Genomic DNA, 25,467 nt, shown 5'->3' on the forward strand with positions numbered 1-25,467 from the left:
CTAAACTGCTGGGGTTACAGGTGTGAGTCACCACGCCCGGAGAGAATGGGCATCACTCAAAGGTGAGCTGTCTCAAGTTGGGTTCCCCCGGGCTCCACCTCTGTCTGAGAGCAGAGACAGCAGGCAGGAGGCTTATCAGAGAGTTTCCTTGGGATCAATTAAGAAGGGAAGGAACTGGGATTGGACAGAGGGAGAGGTTGAACCATGGTGTAGGCTCTACAACCTCAGCTGAACCCACAGGAGCTCTGGATGTAGCTCTTTTGAGTTATCTCACTTGGATAGGAATAACCAGGCCTTTAAACCCAGCATCGGTCAGTTATTGGCTGTGGCCTGCCCTGGGAAGGGCATCGTTTGGGTGATGGAGGCCACTTTGAAGCTGAGACCATCTCTGATCTGGGCTGACCACCAAAGGCTGCCTGCAGACAGCACTCGCCAGAGCTGTGCAGCAAGTCCTTTCTTGAAGGGGGATCTGGGAAGTTCACGTCCATCTCCATCACAGGGGCAGTTCCACGGACAATAAGTGAAGGGAGGAGGAGACTTCAGGAAGACAAGGGGGAAGAGAATACCGGCACAAAGAAGACACAGAGGTGGGCAGAGGAGGAGGAGAGGGAGGAAGAGAAGGAGGAGGAGAAGAAGAAGGAAGAGGAGAAGAGGGAGGAGGAGAGGGAGGAGAAGAGGGAGGAAGAGAGGGAGGAGGAGAGGGAGGAGAAGAGGGAGGAGGACAGGGAGGAGGAGAGGCAGGAGGAGAGGGAGGAGGAGAAGGAGGAGAAGAGGGAGGAGGAGAGGGAGGAGGAGAAGAGGGAGGAGGACAGGGAGGAGGAGAAGAAGAAGAGGGAGGAGGACAAGGGGGAGAAGAGGGAGGAGGAGAGAGAAGGAGATGAAGGAGGAGAAGAAGAGAGAGGAGGACAAGGAGGAGAAGAGGAAGGAGGAGAGGGAGGAGGAAAAGAGGGAGGAGGAGAGGGAGGAGAAGAAGGAAAAGAGGGAGGAGGAGAAGGAGGTGGAGAAATGAGAGGTAGGAGGAGAAGAAAAAGGAGGAGGAGGAGGAGAAGGAAGAGAGGGAGGAGGAGAAGAGGGAGGAGAGTAGGGAGGAGGAGAAGGAGGAGGAGGAGAAAGGAGAATAAAAGGGAGGAGGAGATGGAGGAGAAGAGGGAGGAAGAGAAGAGGAAGGAGGAGGAGAAGAGGGAGGAGGAGCAGGAGGAGGAGAGGGAGGAGGAGGAGAGGGAAGAGGAAGGGAGAAGAAAATGGAGAAGGAGAAGAGTGAAAGGAAGAAGAAGAAAGTACAAGAACAACAATGTGAGTTTCCATCTGGGCTGAGAGGGAATCAGATTCTGTAATCAGTTCTTGATATCTGCCACGGGCACGGGGGAGGAATGATTGAGGCAGTCTTGCGGTGAATTTTCTACCCCCTGTTTACTTATTAATTAATTTATTAATAATGTAGTAAGTACCTACAAACACCCCACCCAAATCTGATTTCCCCCAAAAGACAGAGCAGGCTGTAAGGACTCCTAGAGGTCTCTGGCCTGAGAGTCTGACCTCTCCACACCGTGAGACTCGACAGCCTGGCCACCAACCATTCCTTCCCCACACATTCACCATCGCTCTCATCTTAGGAAGCAGAGAAGGCAGATCTGGGGTTAAATCAAGTCTCCTTTATTGGTGGTTATGCCGCATTCTCTCTACGTTCTTCACAAAGGACCAGCTGATCGAACCAGGTAGTGCAGAGGGTATTTCTAAAGGTGCTTATCTAAGCTTGAAAAAGCAATGAGAAAGACGAATCCGTGCTCAGCCTCAATATGGTGGTCCTTCTCTGAAGATGTTTCTCCTCTCCTTGAAAATAGAAGCAAAGATCTGAATGTCATGAATACGTAGGCATTAGCTCAAAGAGGAAGGTGAATTAAAAATGACTTTATATTGGTTTTCCAGACTTAGTTGGAAGCTGGTGGAAGCAGCTGTGCTGAGAAGAATCAGACGTTCCCCCAACCTCTTCCGGGCTCATAGGAACAAGGCCAATGAATAATGAGCTCCTCGACTTCACCTCTATGGTAAGGGGAAGAGGATTGGCAAAGAGCTAGTTCTGCTGTGATGGACAGAAGTCAGAGGCTGGACACTGTTCCTAGTCCTAGCCACAGACCGAAGGCCGCTGTGGGTGTTTTTTAATGTCTACCCTGTTAAGATGGTGCCGAGTTCCAAACCCCCTCCTTTCCGTCTCCTCTATTCTGGGAAGATGATTTTCATTGCCAAGGCAAAATTCAGGAAGGGTCCCCTAATTTAGTGTCATCTGTAAGCCACGTGCATCGTAAGGACAGACATTGCTAGAACCACCAGGGTTTTCCACCCCAAAGGGAGGAGGGATGGTGTTCTGTCTACACATCTGATGAAAGGGCTTCTCTTTATTTTAGATTTCAGAAGTCACAGAGCAGTGAGGTCCATTGATCCATGTGGGAGATTTAAAGGGCATTTCTCTAGGCTGGAGAACACTGACGCTGGCCTTGGTGGAGAGCCAGAAGGAAAAGACAAGAAGAAAAGGAGGGATAGGCCAGGTGTGGGGACCCACGCCTGTAATCCCAGCACTTTGGGTGGCCGAGTGGATCACCTGAGGTCTGGAGTTCGAGACAGCCTAGCCAACATGGTGAAACTCCATCTCTACTAAAAAAAAAAAAAAAAAAAAAAAAAAACCGGCGTGGTGGTGCACCCCTGTAATCTCAGCTACTCGGGAGGCTGAGGTGGGAGAATTGCTTGAACCCAAGAGGTGGAGGCTGCAGTGAGCCTCCTGAGTAGCTAGGACTACAGGTGTGTGCTACCACACCAAGCTAATTTTGTTTTGTTTTGTTTTGTAGAGATAGGGTCTTGCTACATTGCCCAGGGTGGTTTTCAAGCTCCTGGCCTCAACTGATCCCCCTGCCTTGGCCTCCCAAAGCATTAGGATTACAGGTATGAGTCACCACGGCTGGTCAGTTATCCCCTTTTCTGGATTGTTTTTTTCATACCACACTCCATTTTGAGAAGTTCCACTTTCCTAATTGTCCACAGCCAAAGCCTCGCAGACTTAAAACTCGGAATGATGCCTTTCTGGGTCTGAAAAAGTGCCAGTCTCCCCTCTGCTCTCCTGCTTGTGGGAGAAATCCTCATTTCTTTCATCCTTCTAATCTGGGCAGTTGTTCCAGTCTTCCCCAACTCCACCTTATCTTTGGCAACGGAGCCCGCATTGCTGGGAACCTCAGCTAATTAGATATGCTGGAAAATCCAGATCTCGCCTTCACGTCAGCGACACTAATCAGACATGCTGGAAAAAGCAGATATCGCCTTCACATCAGCGACGCACCAGGTGTGCACCTGTCTCACCTCTGCATCAGTGAAATGACCACTGTTGGTCCCTGCTCTCACCTCAGCATCAGCAGTACACCCAGGTGTGGTCCTGGTCGTAGTTGTAAGAAGTTGCACACCACACAAGATTCTCCTTGGATCCTTTGTTAGTGCAGTTAAAATAATTCTTGTTTTTATAGTTGAATGGAAAGTGGCAAGGAAAGCCAGGGACCACTGCGGAAATTCCTAGGAAGCAGAGGGGGATAAGACAAAGGTTACCCCCAGACTTCACACTGTCATAGAGGCGTGGGCTTCAGACCCACCCTAGATTTCAAGCTGTGACTGAGTGTGATGGTTCGTGCCTTTAATCCCAGCATGTTGGGAGACTGAACCAGGAGGATCACGTGAAGCCAGGAGTTCAAGACCAGCCTGGGCAACATAGCGAAACCCATCTCTACAAAAAGTTTCTTAAAAAATAAGTTGGGCATGGAGGTGTGTGCCTGTGGTCCCAGCTACCCAGGAGGTTGAGGTGGGAGGACTGCTCAAGCCTGGGAGGTTGAGGCTGCATTGAGCCACAACTGCACCACTGCACTACAGCCTGGGTGACAGATGGAGACCCTGTCTTTAAAATGTAAAAAGCGGCTGGCTGTGGTGGCTCAAGCCTGTAATTCCAACACTCTGGGAGGCCAAGGTGGGCGGATGACTTGCGGTCAGGCATTTGAGAACAGCCTGGCCAACAGGGTGAAACCCCATCTCTACTAAAAGAAAAGAAATACCAAAAAAAAAAAAAAAAAAAAAAAAAAGCTGGGTGTGGTGGCGGGTGCCTATAATCCCAGCTACTTGGGAGGCTGAGGCAGAAGAATCGCTTGAATCCGGGAGGCAGAGGCTGCAGTGAGCCGAGATCGCGCCACTGCACTCCAGCCTGGCGACAGAGTGAGACTCCATCTCAAAAATAAAACAAAATAAAACAAAATATAAAAAGTAAAAATAAAATTTAAAAAACCTAAAAACTAAAATCTGGGTAAACCCTGCACAGGAAAGTGTTGCTTGGGTACTGCTCAGAATGCTGACCGAAACCTACGCAAAAGAAGAATTTGTGTTCACAGTTACAAGAGCTGAAATGAGCCGAAAGAACACGCCCTGACTGCCCTCGGGTGAGAACATGTGTGTTGGGAGACTCAAACTCAAACTTCCTCACTCTGTGTGTGTCCACAGATGACTGCAGAAGCGTCACGACTATCGATTTCATGAGTGACAAAGTTTAGCGAGTAGGCACATTTGCACCTGTGGAATCCGTGAAAGATGAGGATATAAATGATGTCCTCATGAAAGATGACCCCATAAATACGAACTGGACGCCTCTATCCACAGCAGCTTGAGGCAACAGAGGGTAAATGGGTCTCAATTTTTGCTGTCACATCTTCTCCCACGACCAGCTGAGAAATAATTTATTTTGTTTAGGAAATTCCCGAGTTGTTGGAACAACACACATCCCCACCCACAGCTATTCACCTGACCCCTTGCCTGGAGTGGTGCAGAGCTGTAACTCCTTATAGTTCCTCTTTGCCCAAGGACTTCCCTTTCCTTTCCACTGGGCCTTGGGTATTTTCTTCGCTCAGAAGCTATCAGAGTGTAGGACTTGAGAAAGGCTGGAAGATAGGGCAGGGCACTGGAATAGGGAAGAAGAGCAAAGTGGAAGCACAGAGGGCCCTGGAGGAAGGAGGGAGAAGGAGAACGCTGGTCACCAGGAGGACCTGGCGGATAGAGGATTTGTCTCAAAGGACCAATCCCAGTGTCCTCATCTTTCACGATTCCACAGGTGCAATGCGTCTACTTGCTAAACTTTATGACTCACGAAATCGACACTCGTGACGCTTCTGCGGCCATTTGTGGACACACACAGAGAGGGGAAGTCTGAGTCTCCTGACACACGTGTTCTCAGCCGAGGGGAACAAGGGGATGCTCTTCCGGTTCATTTCAGCTCTCCTACTGTGAACAGGTACACTTCGGCAGTCTAGTACGTTTTCCAAATGTGTGAGCCTTTTGTCGGGTGATTTCACTGTTTGTTTGCTTATTTATTTATTTTAGAGGCAAGGTCTCACTCGGTCACCCAGGCTGGAGTGCAGAGGTATGATCATAGCTCACTGCAGCCTCAACCTCCCAGGCTCAAGTGATCCTCCCGCCTCAGCCTCCCAAGTACCTGGGACTACAGGCACATGCTACCACACTTGGCTATTTATTTAGTTATTTTTGTTGTGTTTTGTTTTGTTTTGTTTTTGTAGAGACAGCATCTCACTATGTGACCAGGCTGGTCTTGAACTCCTGGCCTCGAGTGATCCTGCCATCTCAACCTCCCAATGTTCTGGGATTACAACGTGAGCCACCATGCCTGGCTCACGCTAGGGTTTTTAAAAGCCTTAGCATGTGTTTACTCTGTATTTGCATCACGGTTAGGTGTTTAACATTTTGAGCATTTCATTTTGGCACCTTTCTCTTGGATTTTAAAGCCTGTGGCATATCACACCATTGACGTTATTCACGAGGCCAGAACTCTGTCTGATTCATCACCAGATCCTCAGTGCCCAGCTCAGTGCCTGGCTCACAGTCGGGTTTCAGTAGGTGTTTGTTGAGCAGACGAATGAAAGAATCTACCCACACCCACCCAACCCCCATCCCCAGATTACTGGTGTCGGCACAGAAACTCCACTTTCCATCCTTATCCATGTTCTCTGTGGTCGGGCACCAGAGCTTGTTGCTTTCATCCTCCAGGCAATCGGAGACCACGTTGTTTCTGTAGATGGAGGGGAAGATGCAGGGCTTGCTGAGAGAATTTCCCCCATACTCTGAAAATGGTCATGGAAAGGTTACGGGTCAAGAAGAGGAGCTGAAAAGAGCTTCCATTTATGACACAAAAACTGTGCCACGCTTTATCCCATGAAAGGCAACATAGCATTGGATTCTCCAAGCAACTTCTGGATGACGTTATTATCTGGATATTATGGATAAGTGAGAGCCCAAATTATCAACTCGCACACAGCTTACTGTCTACACTAACATGACTGCACGGTTCTGCGGTCGTCATCACCTTGACGCTATTAAGCTAGGAAATTCTCATCCAGGAAGGTAAGAGTTGCAAATAGCCTTATTATTCATTCCAGAAGCCTCCAGAAAAGCTATTTACATAAATATCAGACCGTTCAACTTTTTCAGTAGATTGTGTCAAAACACTGTTTACTCTTCCAGACTCTTTGAAACCCCGTCTTTGGTCCTTTCACCTTGCTGTGACCACCAACCCTAACTATTACATCATGATCCTTACACAATCCAAATCACATCCCCCACTGAGAGACCCACCTTAGACGAGACCCCAAGACCCCATCAATATGCTGAGTTTTCCCTCCCCACTTCGAGACGTTATTTTTTATTTTTTTAGACGGAGTTTCGCTCTGTCACCCAGGCTGGAGTGCAGTGGTACGATCTCGGCTCACTGCAACCTCCGCTTCCTGGGTTCAAGAGATTCTCCTGCCTGGAGATTACAGGCATGTGCCACCAGGCTTCGCTAATTTTTGTACTTTTATTAGAGGAGGGGTTTCGCCATGTTGGCCAGGCGGGTCTTGAACTCCTGACCTCAGGTGATTCACCTGCCTCGGCCTCCCACAGTGTTGGGATTACAGGCATGAGCCACCGCACCTGGCCTGCTATAGTGAGATTTAAGGTTAGTGTTGGTGTATAGTAAAGAACGCAAATGGTGGATGATTAGGACTAGAATAAAATTAAGGTGTAGAGAGAATTAAGATTTGTTGAGTGCTAAGGGAAGAACAGAATTAAGATTTTTATGCAAGAATAAGCATGCCTAGGAATAAGTGCCTTCATGGATTTTTGTCTCTATGGAAACAACAATACTTAAGGAGAGAGCGTGGGCTTTGGAACCATATGGACTAGAACTCAAGCTCTAATTCTAATATAGCCTGTGACTGTGACCCTGGGAAGTGCTCAATTATACTGGGACCATTTATTGAATGGGTGGTGGAGAATAGCAGCTCATAGAGCGGCTATAGAAAGAGTCAGGATATTGTATACAAAGCTCTTGGATCAGTGTAGTACACAGAGGGCATTGAATGAATTTTGGTCACTATTCACCTGGGGTTGTGTGTAGACTTAATAAGATGCTAGGCTGCATTGAAATGCAGGTCGGGGCCCTGCACGGTGGCTCCTGGCTGTAATCCTAGCATTTTGGGAGGCCGAGGCGGGTGGGCCACCTGAAGCCAGGAGTTCGAGACCAGCCTGACCAACATGACGAAACCCCGTCCCTAGTAAAAATATAAAAATTAGCTGGGTGTGGTGGCGGGCACCTGCAGTCTCAGCAACTCAGGAGACTGAGGCAGGAGAATCATTTGAACTTGGGAGGCAGAGGTTGCAGTGACCCACGATCACGCCAGTGCACTCCAACCTGAGTGACAGAGCAAGACCCTGAAAAAAAAAAAAGAAGAAGGAAGGAAGGAAGGGAGAGAGAGAGAGAGAGAAGCGGAAGAGAGAGAGAGAGAGAGAGAGAGAGAGAGAGAGAGAGAGAAAGAAAAGAAAAGAAAAGAAAAGAAAAGAAAAGAAAAGAAAAGAAAAGAAAAGAAAAGAAAAGAAAAGAAAAGAAAAGAAAAGAAAAGAAAAGAGAAAAGAAAAGAAAAGAAAGAAGGAAAAGAAAGAAAGGGCAGGTTGGATCTGTCAATGGGTGAATCTCACTATTGTCAGTTCTAGAAACAGAAATACTAGAAGCCAATATCAGGACTTCAGCTCATTGTTTCAGTTCTCAGGACACCTGTCTTTTTATGCTGGATTGGGGACTGGGCAAATGGCCTCGGGATACCTCTGTCTGCAGTTGTCATAGTGAACTCTCTGAGCAGACACTTAGCTCCTCTAAGTACTTCCCCCTTGGTGCTTTGGTCTCTACCTTGCCCGGCCTCCCCTCAAGATGATCCTTGCTGTCCACTCTCCCTCCCACCACACATCCCTGCTACAGGGGCTCACCATTCGTTTCACAGAATTTCCACTGCTGTTTCTCATCGAAGACAGAGGTGACCGAGCACCACAGACTGCCTAAGAAGCTGCCCTGGGAGATGCAGCTGTTATAGGCCTTTCCTCGATAGATGAAAGGGAAGATACAGCGTGGGTAATCTGTTAGGAACAGAGTTCGTGAGTGGCTCGACTTCCTCTAATCATTCACAGGACAGAGTCATTTAATCATCAATCAACCATCACAGGATAGGACAGACACAAGGTTCAGAAGAGATATTATGCATTATTTCGTCAAGCATTTTCCTATGCCCTATTCATCTGATTCTTGAACAACACGAGTTTGAACTTGGGTCCACTTATACGTGAGTTTCTTTCCTTCTTTCTTTCTTTCTTTCTTTCTTTCTTTCTTTCTTTCTTTCTTTCTTTCTTTCTTTCTTTCTTTCTTTCTTTCTTTCTCTTTCTTTCTTCCTTCCTTCCTTCCTTCCCTCCCTCCCTCCCTCCCTCCTTCCTTCCTTCCTTTCTTTCTTTCTTTCTTTCCTTCCTTCCTTCCTTCCTTTCTTCTTTCCTTCCTTCCTTCCTTCCTTCCTTCCTTCCTTCCTTCCTTTCTTTCTTTCTTTCTTTTTCTTTCTTTCTTTCTTTCTCTCTCTCTCTCTCTTTCTTTCTTTCTTTCTTTCTTTCTTTCTTTCTTTCTTTCTTTCTTTCTTTCTTTCTCTCTCTCTCTCTCTCTCTCTCTCTCTGAGAAAGAGTCTCACTCTGTTGCCCAGGCTAGAGTGCAGTGGTGAGATCTTGGCTCACTGCAACCTCTGCCTCTCGGGTTCAAGCAATTCTCCTGCCTCAGCCTCCCCAGTAGCTGGGATTACAGGTGCCTGCCACCCACACCCAGCTATTTTTTTCTAATTTTTAATAGAGATGGAGTGTCACCATGTTGGCCAGGCTGCTCTCTAACTCCTGACCTCAGGTGATCCACCCACCTTGGCCTCCCAAATTGCTGGGATTACAGGTGTGAGACACTGCACCCAGCGGGCGTGGGTGTTTTTCAGAAAAAGTTCTGTTGAATGTGTCTGCCTCTCTTGCCTCCCCTTCCACCTCCTCCATCATTTCTGCCTCTGTCATCCCAAGATGGTGAGACCAACCCTTCCTCTTCCTCCTCCTACTCGATGTGAAGATGATGCTAATGGCCTTTATGCTGATCCATTCCCACTTAATGGACAGCAAATGTATTTCCTCCTTTTTAAAATTTTCTTAAAACATTTTATTTTCTCTAGTTTACTTTATTATGAGAATATGGTATATAATACATAAGACATACAACGTCTGTGTTAATTGACAGTTTATGTTACTGGTGAGCTGTCTCGTCAGCAGTAGGCTATTAGTAGTTAAGTTTTGATGGGATTACAGGCATGAGCCACCTCGCCCAGCCTCAAATCCCTTTTCTTACACTTCATTTCTTTTTTCCTTATTAATTTAGAAAATTAAGACAGACATAAAGATGGGATGCTTCTATTGGGTCAACTAGTCTTACAATATCACAAGACCCTCATCCAGAGAGCACCATTTTTAACACTATCATTATTAACATTATTACCCATTATTAGCATTCAGTGTCTGGCATCCCAGAGCTTTTTCTATGCATGCATGCGTATTATAATTTGTCTGCAAAAATGTGATCATGTCATAGACAATCACACATTCTCTTTTGTGATCCACCCTAGTCAAAGGCCACTGGCAGGGACAACATGATACCGCTCACCTTCACTCTGGCAGTACTTCCATTGGCCATTGTACACCGCTCTGGTGGCACACCAAGGGGATAAGCTATGCATTTTGGTGCAAGTGAAGTAAACAGATCCCTTGTAGGTGAAAGGAAAGACACATTCCTCTTGCATCCCTGAAGGGCAGAAGGAGAAAACAGGAGTGGGGAAGAATCACAATGAATTAGCAAAGGATGAGTCTTGGTTTGGCTCTTGCTTTGATCTGAATGTCTGTGTCCCCCTGCCAAATTCATATGTTAAAATCCTAACCCCCACGGTCATGGTATGAGGGGCATTTGGAAGGTGATTAGGTCGTACGGGCAGAGCCTTCATGATTGGGATAAGAACCCTTACAAGAGAACCCAGAGAAGTAGCTAGCCCCTTCTACGATGTGAGGATACAGCAAGAAGGCACCGTCTGTGAACAAGGAAGCAGGCCCTCATCAGCAACTGAAACTGCTGGTGCCTTGCCCTTGGACTTCTCAGCCTCCAGAACTGAGAGATAGAAATTTATATTGGTTGGGTAAGCCACTCAGTCAATGGTACTTTTTAAATTTTGTTTTATTTACTTTTTTAATTTTATTTTTTATTTTTTGAGATGAAGTCTCACTCTGTCACCCAGGCTGGAGTGCAGTGGTCTGGTCTCAGCTCACTGCAACCTCCATCTCCTGGGTTCAAGCGATTCCCCTACCTCAGCCTCTAGAGTAACTGGGATTACAGGTGCCCACCACCACACCTGACTAATTTTTATATTTTTAGTAGAGATGAGGTTTCACCATGTTGGCCAGGCTGGTCTCGAATAGTACTGGTGGCACCCAGATGTGGCAAATATTGAGGGGACAACTTTCGATGTCCTTATTCTTCTCGATGAGTACAGGAACTTTGTTTTTTGTGCAGTGCATCCACAGAACCTAGAACAGTTACTTGCTCAAGAAACAACAGAAAGAATAAAATAAGTTTGGGAAATGCCACGTGAAACAAAGTTAAACAGGTTTCTTTAATGAAGGACTCATCAGAAAAGTTAATATGAAAATGAGAATTGATGTATACAGTATATTGAGTTGTCCTTCTTTTTTTTCACAATTCAATAGCAGTAGAGACTAACCTCAGGTGATCCTCCCGCCTTGGCCTCCCACAGTGCTGGGATTACAGGCATGAGCCACCATGCCTGGCCTGTGGTATTTTGTTATGGCAACCCAAACGGACTGAGACAGTTCTCATGGGTGCCTGAAGGCTACACACCTAGGCTTAGCATCCAAATTCCTAATGACATGTCAGGGAGTATCCAATTCATGATGGAACCAGGAGCACTGGGGAAGAGTTTCATACACAACCCAGACAACCAAGGTATGTTGTTCCCTGAGACTACTGTTGCTCAGAGCATAAAATCAGAGGCCAATAACGTTACACAAAATAATTTTTGGTGGACCACAAGACCACATTAGGTTATGTAGGTACACACGTTAAATAATTTTGAAATATAAACTGGAAAAAAAATCATTTTCCAGTGGTCCTTTTAGTCCTTCTGCTTACGCAAAAGAGAAAGCTTCAATTTAATACTAGTATTTCTCTACCGCATCTCTAATATTTAATAATCTCTCATTTTAACAAGAACAAAAGAGAGAGAGGGCAGGACTCAGGCTTAAAGCTTTATTCGGACAATAGCCTAGCAGAATTTAATAATGAGATTTTGTTTTCATAGTACAGTATTTATTTTTGGTCATATTCCCTATTTATGGAAAGTGGTAGTGCTTTTTTATATTATAATACTGATGTTAACCAAACTCTTAAATTGAATTTTTTTAAAGTGAAGATAAGTGAGCAAATTTAAAGAAAAATGTTGAGTCAATAATAGTACTGGTGGCACCCAGATGTGGCAAACATTGAGGAGACAACTTTCGATGTCCTTATTCTTCTCGATGAGTACAGGAACTTTGTTTTTTTGTGCAGTGTATCCACAGAACCTAGAATAGTTACTTGCTCAAGAAACATCGGAAAGAATAAAATAAGTTTGGAAAATGCCACGTGAAACAAAGTTAAACAGGTTTCTTTAATGAAGGACTCATCAGAAAAGTTAATATGAAAATGAGAATTGAGGTATACAGTATATTGAGTTGTCCTTCTTTTTTTTTTTTTCACAATTCAATAGCACTAGAGACTAATGGTCCCTGAAATATATCAAGAAATGCTGGTCTTGGCCAGGCACGATGACCCATGCCTGTAATCCCAGCACTTTGGGAGGCAGAGGTGGGTGGATCACTTCTAGCCAGGAGTTCAAGACCAGCCTGGGCAACAAAGTGAAACCCCATCTCTACAAAAAACAAACAGTATTAGTCAGGCATGGTAGTGTGCCCTGTAATCCCAGCTACTTGGGAGGCTGAGGGAGAAAGACCCTTTGTGCCTGAGAGGTTGAAGCCACAGTGAGCCATGATTGCATCTCTGCACTCCAGCCTGGGTGACAGAGTGAGATCCTGACTGAAAACAAAACAAAACAAAAAACCGAAACAAAAATGGTGTTCTGCAGAATTTTGATGTGTAAATTTTTTAAAAGAAAGAAATGCTATTCTATCCCAGATTCCTCATCACGTGAAAACCCGCGTACAATAAGGACTAATGAAAGCTGATCGCTTTGTTTGAGCAGAACTGGGATGAGAGCTCAACTTGCTCATCTGCTAGTTCAGAGTCACAGCTTCCCTCCTTGCTCTACTGTCGTTTATTTGCCTCCTTCCTTCCCTCCCTCAAAGATACAATGATAGAATACTATGAGTGAGATACTACAGTGGGTGATTTGTGTGTGTGTGCAATGGATTATGGGTGGAAATGATGCTTACCATTTCCTGGCTTTAAAAAGTGCCAAACAATCCTCCATGCTATTTTCTTCCTCTGCCAACCAGCTGAATATAGAGCAGCAGTTCTTAATAAAGAAGGAGGAGCAATTATGACCTCCTGGGGGCATTAGCCAAGGTTTAGAGACATTTTTGGTTGTTACAACTTATAGGGGAAAGGAGCCAGTGGCTGCTACTGACATCTGCCAGATAGAGACTAGGGATATTGCTAAACATCCTACAATGCACAGGACAGCTCCCCAGAACAAAGCTATCCAACCACAGACAGCAATAGTGCCAAGGCTGAGAAACTCTGAGGACTGAGCAGAGAATACTGAGGGCCTGGGGGACATTGGAGCCACAAACTAGAGGATCTTGTTCTCTGGATTACAACAAAAAGTTTTCCCACTGAACGTCCACATTGGACTGTAGGATGAGTTTAACATGAACCTCTATTGAGTCAAGCCACTGACATTTGGGTGTTGCTACAATAGTTAGTCCTCTCCTAATAGACGGACAAGGCATGGTGTCTGTCTTCAAGGTCTGTAACATGGTAACCACAGCCCTTGTTGTGGATCAGATTCTTGTCCTGTATAACCTGACATAGGTCATTATGGGGACAAGGGATGGGTTGGGAGAATGTGGAGAAGACAGACTTCCATCTCTGAACCGCACCAACGGGGTGGTGCAATTAGGAGTACTTAAATATCATTGCATTTTTCACCTCTGTTTCTCAGAACTGTTTGGTATTTATTTTTGTGAAACGTAAACCAGTTTAAATCAGGAAAGTGCTTAGAAGAGTACCAGGAGCATGGCTGCTGCTTAACAAATATTAGTTATGATCATCATTTTCATCATCATCATCACCACCACCATCATCATCATCCTTCTCCACACTATTGTCATTGCCATCATAATGATCATCATCGTCATTGTCATGATCATCGTCATCATTGTCACCATCATTAATCTCATTATTGTCATTGTCCATTGTTATCATAATCAACCTCATTATTGTCATTATCATGTGATGATGATCATCGTCATTGTCATCATCATTGTCATCATCATCAGTCAGTGTCATTATCATCAATGTCATTATTGTCATTGTCATCATTGCCATCGTTATATAATCATTATTCTCCCCCTCATCACATCATTGCCATCATCATAATGATCATCATCATCATTGTCACGATCATCAGTCATTGTCACCATCATTAATCTCATTATTGTCATTGCCACATGATGATCATCATTATCATCATCATCATCATTGTCATCATAATCAACCTCCTTATTGTCATTATCATGTGATGATGATCATCGTCACTGTCATCATCATCATCGTCATCATCATCAGTGTCATTATCATCAACCCCATTATTGTCATTTTCATGTGATGATGATCATTATCATTGTCATCATCATCATTGTCATCATCAGTCAGTGTCATTATCATCAACCTCATTATTATCATTGTCATCATCGTCATTGTTATTATAATCATCATTATTCTCCTCCTCATCACATCATTGTCGTCATCATTATCATCATCGTCATCATCATCATTGTCACCATCATCATTGTCATCATCATCGTCACGATTATTGTTGTCATCATTATTGTCATCGTTGTCATCATCATTGTCATATCGTCATTATCATCATCATCCTCATCATTATCATTGTCATCATCACCATCATTATTGTCGTTATCAATGCTTTGCCTCAATCACAAACACCACTGAGTATATAGGATACTGTGTTGAGGGGGAGGGCAGATGCCCCTGTAGGTGGAATTAAGGTTATCTTTGGGAGTTGTTAGTAAGAATCAGTGCATAATGAATACTATTAGCCATCTGCAAAGTAATCCAGCAGATGGCCTAATCTTCTTAACTGAGTTACAATCCTCCATAATCCAGACCCTGCTGACCTGCCTGTTCTCACTCCCTGATTAACATTCCCTTGACCTTACTCCATGTTCTTTCTCGTCTTTGGGATTTTGCTCTTGCCCTTCACCCTGCCACGAATGCCTTTCCTCTCTTCCCAGCTTTAGTCCCTGCTATTCATCCATAAAGATTTGGTTCAGTCTGGGTTAATACTCTTCCTCACACTTGTAGTATTCAGAGTCAATCACTATAAATGAATGCTGTTGCCCATTTTTTAAAAATAATTCATTTACGTGTCTATAACTCCCAATTACTGTGAACTCTCTGAGTGGAGGGTCTAGGTTTTGTTTATTTCTGCACTTCTGATCCATAACACAATGCCTGCAACTTAAAGATCACTCAGTAAGTGTATACTGAATAAATTTGTCTGTAAATACACGCAAATCAACTTGGAATACTGAGTTTCACCACAAGTATGCGGGTGTGGTCTCAGGGAGGCATGACAAAACTGAGATTATAACTAGAAAAGTGGATACCCCATCAAGTACATTGTTCCTTGTCTGAATAAACTGTGAGTTCCTAACCTTTTAGGAATTTGTCAGTTCTTTGAGAACCCACAACTTCTCTCTAGAGAATATTCATTTGCCCTTATGGTTGAGATGGCTGTGTGTTCATCAAAATCAGTTTTACTTTCCTCCCAAATGCACTGCTACACTGCATCTCCCAGACTTACTTGCAGCTAAGAGCCATATCAGTTCTAGCCAGTGGAAGTAGGAGAAAGTGATGAATGTCACTTCCTGTCCTGGCCAAAAGAAAACAAACAAACAAAAAACTCTCTCCTCCGAGATCTTCCAGACTCTCTTGATCCTTGTCTATAAGCTAAAAGCAAAGAAACCTCAGCAGATTCTGAAACCCAAGGGGATGGTGGGGCCCCAGGACGGAAGAAGCTTTGATCCCTCAATGACCATGTGGAGCATTGTTTCCTGACTGGATGCATCCTTCTGGCACTTTGCAGAACCAAGAAAAAAAAATGTTATTGTATTAAGCTGCTGAGAGTTTGGAGTTTGCTTCTTACAATAGCTATTCTCACTACCCTGATAAATACACACATTTTTTTAAGAACACAAATTTTCATGTACTCTAATTTTTCATGTACTCAAGTTTTCATGTACTCTAATCCTCACTCAGTGACCCCAGGTTAGGAATCTCCGGAATAAAGAATGTGGGATCAAGGTGCATCAATATGTAAATGGTTCCCGAGCCTTATTCAGAGGAGAGCGATTTGTCAGGCAGAAAAGGATTCTAATTGTGAAGAGTGACTCACCAAGGCTTGAGTGAATGACATGTAAGCAAGATCTCCTGTTGTTCTGTTTCCATGATTACCCTACAGTGTTTTAGTGATTAATTCAGATTCTGAGATACATTAAGATATAATTAGGGTGTCCAGGTTGGGGTCTGAGGGTTCAGTTCATTGGGATCATATAACCTGCCTTTTAATCAACATGTTCACATTCCTCCCTCCATGTGCTGAGCATTATGAAAGATTCTGGTGCCCATTATTTTATTTAATCTTCAAAATAACCCCACGAGATAAATACCATTATTTTTCCTTCACAGTTTGGAAACTGACTTCAGAGAGGTTATGTTGCTTGACCAAATGTACAGAGAAAAGAAGTGGCAGATCCAGGGTCCAAACCCCAGGTCTTCTGAGATTTTTTTTTTTTTTGAGACGGAGTTTTACTCTTGTCAGCCACGCTGGAGTACAGTGGCGCGATCTCGGCTCATTGCAACCTCCACCTCCTGGGTTCAAGTGATTCTCCTGCCTCAGCCTCCTGAGTAGCTGGGATTACAGTCACCTACCACCATGCCTGGCTAATTTTTGTATTTTTAGTAGAGACAGGTTTTCACCATGTTGGCCAGGCTGCTCTGGAACTCCTGACCTCAAGTGATCTGCCAGCCTCAGCCTCCCAAAGTGCTGAGATTACAAGTGTGAGCCACTGCATCCAGCCTCTTCTGAGATTTTTGCTAAACCATCTCCTCCCTACTTGGTTCCAGGAATCTTTGCTTTGCCCCATTCATTATTGTCCAGTTTCTAAATCCTCCCCATCGTTTTGAGTGTCCTCACCTCCACTTGACTCATAGGAACAGAGAAGGAAGGTCGTCCATCCCAACAGATAACTGGACCATCGGGTCATCTTGGCTGCCCTCTTCTCTCTGGAATGAAAGAAGACAAAAATTTTCATCCCACAGTTCCCCTTCCTCTTCCCACTAGCTCCTAGATTTGACATCATACATGCCATTTTTCTTTCTATCCACAGTAATTTAAAAAATAGACCAGGCATAGTGGCTCACACCTGTAATCTCAGCACTTCGGGAGACCAAGGCAGAGGATCGCTTAAAGCCAGAAGTTCAAGACCAGCCTGGGCAACATAGTGAGACCTCATCTCTACAAAATTTTCATTTAAATTAGCCAGGTATGGTGGTGTATGCCTGTGGTCCCAGCTGTTCAGGAGGCTGGATACTAATCCTGCCTACCACTCACCCTTGTTATGATGATTAATGACAATCATAAAAAAATAACAGATTTGGGAGGCCAAGATGGGAGGATTGCTTGAGGCCAGGAGTTTGAGATCAGCCTGGACAACATAGTGAGACCTCATCTCTACAAAAATTTTAAAAAATTAGCCTTGTATGGTGGTGCGTGCCTGTAGTCCCAGCTACTCAGGAGGCTGAGGTGGTAGGATCACTGGAGCCCCGGAGGTCGAGGCTGCAGTGCACTATGATCGCACCACGGCACTCCAGTGTGGGCGTCACAGCAAGGCTCTGTCTCAAAACACAAAGCAAAACAAAAAAACAGATAAAACTCATTGAGTGCTGCACACCATTCTAAATTCATTATAATCCAGATAGGAAGTAGCCCAGCGTGGTAAGTACCATTACCACCCCAGATACGCACAGATGGGGCACACAGTAAGCTTAAGTACCTTGCTGAGGGTCACAGATCATGTAAGTCGGGGAGCTTGCAGGTGAACCCCAACAATCTGACTCGGTTCAGAGAAATTGAGCTCTTAACTAATGTACAATGCTGCCTCTAGGCTTAACATAGGACCAGACATGTGCTAAGAACTCATAAATACTATCCAAAATGGTCTTGTTCGTGTAATACTATTTCACTTCTGAGAGCCGGGACTGCATTCTCAACTGGCTCCCAGACATGTCCACCTAGATGTCCTTCAAACATCTCAAATTCCAAGCTTTGGCTTTTGAGATACAGCCCAAAATGTGTGATCCTTCCCCCATGTTACTTCATTTAATTATACTATGTTCTTCCCAACCACCTGGGTTGTAGACCCCAGTGTAGATCCGCTGTCCCTGTCTCTTGCTGTGTTCTATCAGTCAGTTGGCTCCACTTTTCTGAAGCTCTCGAATCTATCCGCTTTACCTGCCTCTGCTGTTACAGACTAAAGGAAGGTCTTTTTCATCTCTCTTCTCAACTATTCAACTGTTGTCCTGTTCCCTCACGGATGTGCAGCCTCCAGCCTCTCTCCTCTACAAGGCTGAGCTCTTTTTCTCTTTTTTTTTTTTTTTTTTTTTGGCACAGGGTCTTGCTCTGTCACCCAGGCTGCAGTGCAGTGGTGCCATCATGACTCACTACAGCCTCCATCTCCCAGCTCAAGTGATGCTCCCACCTCAGCCTCCCAAGTAGCTGGGACTACAAGCACGCATCACCACACCCAGTTAATTTTTAAACTACTATTATTGTTCATAGAGATGAGGTCTCACTATGTTGCCCAGGCTGGTCTCAGACTCCTGAGCCCAAGCCATCCTCCTGCTCAGCCTCCCAAAGCACTGGGATTACAGGCATGAGCCGCTGTGCCCAGTACGGGTTCTTTCCTGATGCCTGCTTTATGCATCCACTCAGGAATGCGTATTTATTGAGCATTTACAAGATGTGGGGCCAGGGCTACACGGTGAGTATGCAGCAGTGGATAAAGCAGCCATAGTCCCTGCCTTCGTGGGGCTGAGAGTCTACCAAGGAGAGAGACACGAGGTGAAGAAACCAGAACAAATACAACTATTTGCTGTGATCATTGCTGTGGACGAGTCTCAGGAATAACTAGGACAAGGTCCCTTTTGATTGAGAGGTCAGGGGAGGGTCCTCTGAGAAATGACAGGTAAGCTGACACTTGGAGGAACAGATGGAGGAGGGAGACGGGAGAGGAGCTGGAGGTGTGCGGGTGGGGGTGCATCCAGGCCAGAGAAGCCGATGTGGAAAGGGCCTGAGATGAAAAAAGCTAGATGTGCTCAAGGAGCAAGTGGGACCCACGTGGCTAGAGCCCAGGCTGGGCACAGTGCCTCATACCTATAATCCCAGTGTTTTGGGAAGCTGAGCAGGAGGATGGCCTAAGCTTAGGAGTTTGAGACCAGCCTGGGCCACACAGTGACACCTCATCTCTGCAAAAAGTGAGGAGGAGCAAGGTCACAGAGATGCCTGGTGAGGTGGGTGGGACCGGACCCTGTAGAACCTCCCTCAGATTCTTTTTTTTTTTTCTTTTTTTGAGACGGAGTCTCGCTCTGTCGCCCAGGCTGGAGTGCAGTGGCCCAATCTCAGCTCACTGCAAACTCCTCCTCCCGAGTTTATGCCGTTCTCCTGCCTCAGCCTCCCAAGTAGCTGGGACTACAGGTGCCCGCCACGTCACCCGGCTAGTTTTTTACATTTTTTATTAGAGACAGGGTTTCACCATGTTAGCCAGGATGGTCTCCATCTCCTGACCTCGTGATCTGCCCATCTCGGCCTCCCAAAGTGCTGGGATTACAGGCTTGAGCCACCGCACCTGGCCTCTCCCTCAGATTCTAAATGCAACCAGAAGGCCAGGTGCAGTGGCTCGTGCCTGTAATCCCAGCACCTTGGGAAGCCGAGGCAGGCAGATCACCTGAGGTCAGGAGTTCAAGACCAGCCTGGTCAACATGGTAAAACCTCATCTCTACTAAAAATACAAAAATTCCCTCCGCATGGTGGTGCGTGCCTGTAATTCCAGCTACTCGGGATGCTGAGCCATGAGAATTGCTTGAACCCAGGAGGCAGAGGTTGCTGTGAGCCAGGATCATACCACTGCACTCCAGCCTGGGCAACAGAGCAAGACTCTGTCTCAAAAAAATATATAGACTAGAATAGAATAGAAGCAACCAGAAGCCATGGAAGGGATCAAAGTGAGGAGATGTGGGCTAGGCACAGTGGCTGACGCCTGTAATCCGAGCATTTTGGGAAGCCGAGATGGGTGGATCGCTTGAGGTCAGGAGTTTGAGACCAGCCTGGCCAACATGGCGAAACCCCATCTCTAACAAAAATACCAAAAAAAAAAAAAAAATTAACTGGGCGTGGTGGCAGGTGCCTGTAGTCCCAGCTACTCGGCAGACTGAGGCAGGAGAATCACTTGAACTCAGGAGGCGGAGGTTGCAGTGAGCCAAAATCGCACCGTTGCATGCCAGCCTGGGCGACAGAGCAAGACTCTGTCTCAAAAAAAAAAAAAAAAAAAAAAAAAAAAAGTGAGGAGGGGTGGCATTTATTAATTCAAAATCCTCCATCACCTTTAGAATACAATCCATAGTCCACACCATGCCTTCCCTCAAAGCTCATTTCTTATCTTCCTTCTCCTCCCTCTATCTGCCTTTTAGTTGTTTCCTGCAGAAGCCACCTCAAGGCCTTCGCACTCGTTCTTCTCTTTGCCCGGGATGATCCCTCCATCCCCATCTATTTACATGGCTTGCTTCCTTGTGCAATAGAGAGTTTTGTGCAAATTCGAAGAATTGGTAGCAACAGATGGTCTGGAATGTTAATGACTCTGCACAGACCAAGTTATGGATATTAATAGAAAATATTTTAGGGCTGTTCAAAATAATTATTCAACTGGAAAACAAGCTCTAATAGCCAGACACCCACGTCTGGAACATCCAGGTGAGGACCAAGTTACGCCTTGGGCACTGGCAGGTTCAGATGCTTGGAGAACCCTCTGTCCTGAGCCCTGGGGTTGTTGGGACCAGCATCCTGCCACTTGCCACTGTTTCTTGGCTGGTCGCATAAAGGGTTGTTGTGGTTTTGGAGTCAAGCCACAGGCAAATATGGGGGTAGTTTTTTCAATCATCAAATGAGGGAGAATAAACTCCACCTTGGGATCTTTTTTTTGAGACGGAGTCTTGCTCTGTCGCCCAGGCTGGAGTGCAGTGGCCGGATCTCTGCTCACTGCAAGCTCCGCCTCCCAGGTTTACGCCATTCTCCTGCCTCAGCCTCCCGAGTAGCTGGGACTACAGGCGCCCGCCACCTCGCCCGGCTAGTTTTTTGTATTTTTTAGTAGAGATGGGGTTTCACCGTGTTAGCCAGGATGGTCTCGATCTTCTGACCTCGTGATCCGCCCGTCTCGGCCTCCCAAAGTGCTGGGATTACAGGCTTGAGCCACCGCGCCCGGCACCTTGGGATCTTATACATTCAGCAGATGCTGGAAAGCACTGTGCAAATGTCAGAGGGGGCACACAAGCCAGATATTTTCATTACTATTTATGGAGACAGCATACACGCTAGATTTTTTTTTTTTTTTTTTGAGATGAAGTCTTGCTCTGCGTCCCAAGCTGGAGTGCAGTGGCACAATCTTAGCTCACTGCAACCTCCGCCTCCCTGGTTCAAGCGATTCTCCTGCCTCAGCCTCCCGAGTGCTGGGATTGTAGTCGTGAGCCACCGCGCTCAGGCCATCCCTGAGATTTTACTGGAAGCTGCTGACTACCAGTTTTGGGATAAGTGCAGAGGAACGAAAAGACGGTGACACTCGCAAACCTAAGTCACTTAGAGCCTCGTAGTTCTCAGCAAGACACTGCATCTGTGTTCCCCATGCACATACATGCACGGAGCGTTTTCCTGAGCAGGCCTATGGGAAGCCACTGATATCAATCACCTCTGGAAGTGGGAACCAGGGGCAAACAGAAGACTTTCCATTTAAGTTTGTATCACAGATGTGTGACTTACATCATTAAAAACAATTTAATTATGTACATACCAAGAAAATAAGAGTTGCAATATTCCCAACACAAAGAAATGATAAATGTTGGAAGTAATAGATATCCTAAATACCCTGATTTTATCATTACACACGATACACATGTATCAAAATATCACATCAGTGGCTCACACCTGTAATCCCAGCACTTTGGGAGGCTGAGGTGGGAGGATTACTTGAGACCAGGAGTTTGAGACCAGCCTGGACAACATAGTGAGACCCCATGTCTATTAAATAAATAAATAAGGAAAAACAAAAAAAAAATCACATATACCTCAATAGATATATACAATTATTGTATATCAATACATTTTAAAAACAGTAATTATACATGTATATCTATGCACATACATGTGTATATACATATATGTGCACATGCCTGTTTACATTATAGATGTGTATATATGTATACATAATATACACACATCATATGTGCACATATACAGGTATATGCATGTACATATGCTCACACAAAAGCATGCGAGTTAAAATGTTTTTTTAAAAAGGTAGAACATCCTGGGTAAAGCAATAGGAGGCAGTTTAAAATCACAAAATGAAAAATCTACTACAATGAGATGGCTGTCTTAGGAATGGATTAATTTTATGGGGTAGTTATTGACTTACCAAATTTATTGAACATCTATAGAGCAAAGCATGGTGGCAGGGGCCTCCTGATCTTGGCATTCTAATTCCACTGGCATTCCAGTAATTAAAAGCCTGTGTGGATATTTCACTGGTGCCAGGCAGAGTGACATTTAATAAGGTACTTCACAGCTTACCCCTCTATACAATGGGGATGCTAATAACCAGATCTACTTCATAGAGTTGTTGGGAGGATTAAATTAGATGAAAGATACAAAATGCTTAAGACAATGTGTGCTATAGAGATAATTCACAATAAATGTTGGCCATTGATGATGATGATGATAACATTCATTCACCATGCTAGACCTGCAGTAATAAATTAATTAAGCAAACATTTTGAGAATGTTCTAATTCTCTTCTTTTACTTTTGTTATTTATTGGCTTTCAAACTTTCCTGAAAATATTACCTTCTGAGAATTTTTTTCCGGCTTAATGATACTCTACATTGTTAATATTCCCTCATCCATCCGTCCATCCATCAACCATCCTTTTACCAACCCTTCTTTCATCATCCATCCATCTACCCATCCACCCATGTGTCCTTCCACCATTCTTTCATCCATTCATCTACCCATCCACCCATGTATCCTTCCACCATTCTTCCATCCATTCCTCCAGCTATCCACCTTTTCATCTATCTTCTTCCATCATCCATTCATCCACCCATCAATTCATCCACCCGTTCATCCTTCCACCAATTCTTCCATCCATGGATCAATTCTCCCATCCTTTTGTCCGTCTTTCACCAGCCATTTATCCACTCATCTATCCATTCATTTATCCTTCTATTTATTCATTATTCATTCAATCCATCATCTTATTATCCATCCATCAGTCATTCATCCAATAAGTATTTAAGAACCCCACCATCCATAAGAAACTGTGTCAAGTACCAAGAGGAACCACACATGATTTCTGCCCTCAAAAATCAGAGATAAATCCTTTCATCCATCCTTCAATTTATTCATCCACTCCTCATCCATCCTTCAATTTATTCATCCACTCCTCATCCATCCTTCCATCCGTCCATTCTTTCACCATTCATCCATTCTTCTATCCACCCATCCTTCCCTTCATTCTTTAATCTTCCATCAGTCTACCACCCATCCAATGAGTATTCAAGAACCCTGTCACCTATGAGGAAATGTGGTGGGTACCAAGAGGAACCAGATATGATAGCTGTCTTCAAACAGCTAGAGATAAGATATTGGCACCAATGTTTACCACCCAACATGGAAAATAATGGCAGCCACAACTGGTAGTATTAAGGCACTGATAGGGTGCCCAAGAGGCAGCTTAACCCACAGCCTCTGCCCTCTGGTTCTCTTAAGCCAAAACAATTTCACAGTGGAACAGCGAGAAGATAATAGCACTCGATCAACCAGGATTCAAATCCTACTCTCCTGTGTTTCAACTGGGTGGCCTTGGGAAGGTCATTTCACCTCTCTGAACTCCGAGTCAATATTCCTGTCTGTTTAATGGAAATAAAATCTCAACTATAGAAGCCATTGTGATAATTACAGGCACACATGGGGCTGTAAAGTCACTGGAGTATATAGTGTAGCTTCAAAATAATGAGTCCTTCTGCTTCTCAGCAGCAAATGATCCCAGATCTGAAACAGAACTTCAGTGTAAGCCTTCCCTCTACCTCTAAGTGCTCACACACACCTCTTCAATTACATATTAGGCTGCCTTTGGAGTGAGAAGCAACAGGATCTCAGTAAGCTCTTTTTGAATCTCAACTTTCTTTTTCCTAAAATAGGGAGAGTACGCCTTACCTTGGAGAAACGGTGCAAAAATTGATAGAACCATGAAGATTTTAATCCACTACCAAGAATTTAATCAGTAATTCACCCAGTCTCTTAACAGGTAACTTGTTCCCTTTTTTTCAGTTTCTTCCTAAATTTGGGATTCAGGCAAACTTCCTTAGCATTACATCATTGACATAATCTGGTTTAACCCATTTCTTTAGTTTATTAACAGAGAAAGGATCTCACCCACAAGACCCCCTTCCCTACTTCCTCTGACTTTCCCCTTCCAGAACCAATATGGCAGCCACCAGCTACTTCTGGTTCTTGAGCATTTGAAATGGGAAAGTTCGAAGTGTTCTATGTTGTAAGTGTAAAATACTTACTGATTCTGAAGACAAAGTATAGGAAAAAAAATGTAAAGTATTTCATTAATTTGTATTCATTTGTATTCATTAATTTTTTCAATTTATTCATTATACAATTTATACAATTTTCAATGTATACAGTTATACAATGTATACAGTTTATACAATTATTCATTAATTTGTATTCAATAATTAATTTGTATTCATTTGTATTCATTAATTTGTATTCATTATGTGTTGAAATGATAATCGTTTACATATCCATGGGTTCCACAAAACATATTATTTAAATAAATTGCACTTATTTTTTCTTACTTTTTTAAAGTGCTTCTGCTATAAAACTTACAATCATTTATGTGGTTCACATTGTATTTCTAGTGCACCACGATGCTCTAGACCTTCCTTTCTTACTATGGGGGCCCCAAGACCCCACTTCTCACACCCTCCCAAGTTTCCAGGTCAAAATGTACCTTTGAGAGAGTTCTTCTGGGCCCTAGCTCTCTCCACGATCTCTCTTTACGGTTCTGCTCCCAAGAGCTCTGGATTGTCTGGGGATTGGTTGAATGGCTTTGGCTCCAGCCTGTCTGTAGGACACAATGGCAGCTTCTCAAAGGAGGGCTCTTCATCAGTGGTTACTGTCCGAAGACAGTTTGGATGAGATCAGCTGTGGTTAATTTATGATGCCTCGAGATAAGCCCATGCATATCCACGAAGCCCATAAAATTCAGTCAAGTGTACATGGACGGGGCTTTGCGGGGGCTGGGGTCAGGGACAAGAATATTAATGAACAGAGGAGGGAATGTTCCCAGAAATTCAGCTATGCATTGCTGGAGAGGTTTCGGCTGAACAATGAAAGAGAACCCTAGAATTTTCTTTTCTTT

At 44.5% G+C, this 25,467-nt stretch overlaps 1 protein-coding gene across 2 annotated transcripts; it reads right to left on the reverse strand.

Moving 5' to 3' along the window:
• Positions 1-1,551: 1,551 nt before the first annotated feature.
• ELSPBP1 (epididymal sperm binding protein 1) lies at positions 1,552-25,224 on the reverse strand. Of its 2 annotated transcripts, XM_007997380.3 has the most exons (7): positions 25,057-25,224; positions 16,905-16,993; positions 10,064-10,201; positions 8,326-8,472; positions 5,991-6,149; positions 3,388-3,552; positions 1,552-1,830 (listed from the first exon to the last, which is right to left on the reverse strand). In XM_007997380.3, exons 2-6 carry the CDS (start codon positions 16,972-16,974, stop codon positions 3,395-3,397), a joined length of 672 nt encoding a protein of 223 aa, XP_007995571.2. In that variant the 5' UTR covers positions 16,975-16,993; positions 25,057-25,224; the 3' UTR covers positions 1,552-1,830; positions 3,388-3,394. The 2 variants fall into 2 exon arrangements, with proteins under 2 accessions (XP_007995571.2, XP_007995569.3); XM_007997378.3 differs by lacking the exon at positions 25,057-25,224 and having other exon boundaries at positions 16,905-17,191.
• Between the last annotated feature and the right edge of the window lie 243 nt (positions 25,225-25,467).

Source organism: Chlorocebus sabaeus, chromosome 6 (assembly GCF_047675955.1).
Source record: "Chlorocebus sabaeus isolate Y175 chromosome 6, mChlSab1.0.hap1, whole genome shotgun sequence".
Lineage (NCBI taxonomy): Eukaryota > Metazoa > Chordata > Mammalia > Primates > Cercopithecidae > Chlorocebus > Chlorocebus sabaeus.

Bases quoted from the DNA above. Each gene is read 5' to 3' on its own strand.
- ELSPBP1 (XM_007997378.3), bottom strand. From the start codon at position 17,121: ATGCCTGGTCTATTTTTTAAATTACTGTGGATAGAAAGAAAAATGGCA. The intron at 6,150-8,325 runs GTGAGCCCCTGT...GACCATTTTCAG, and splicing joins GAAATTCTGTGAAACGAATG to AGTATGGGGGAAATTCTCTC. The intron at 3,553-5,990 runs GTAATCTGGGGA...TCTGCTTCCTAG, and splicing joins GAGTTTCTGTGCCGACACCA to GAATTTCCGCAGTGGTCCCT.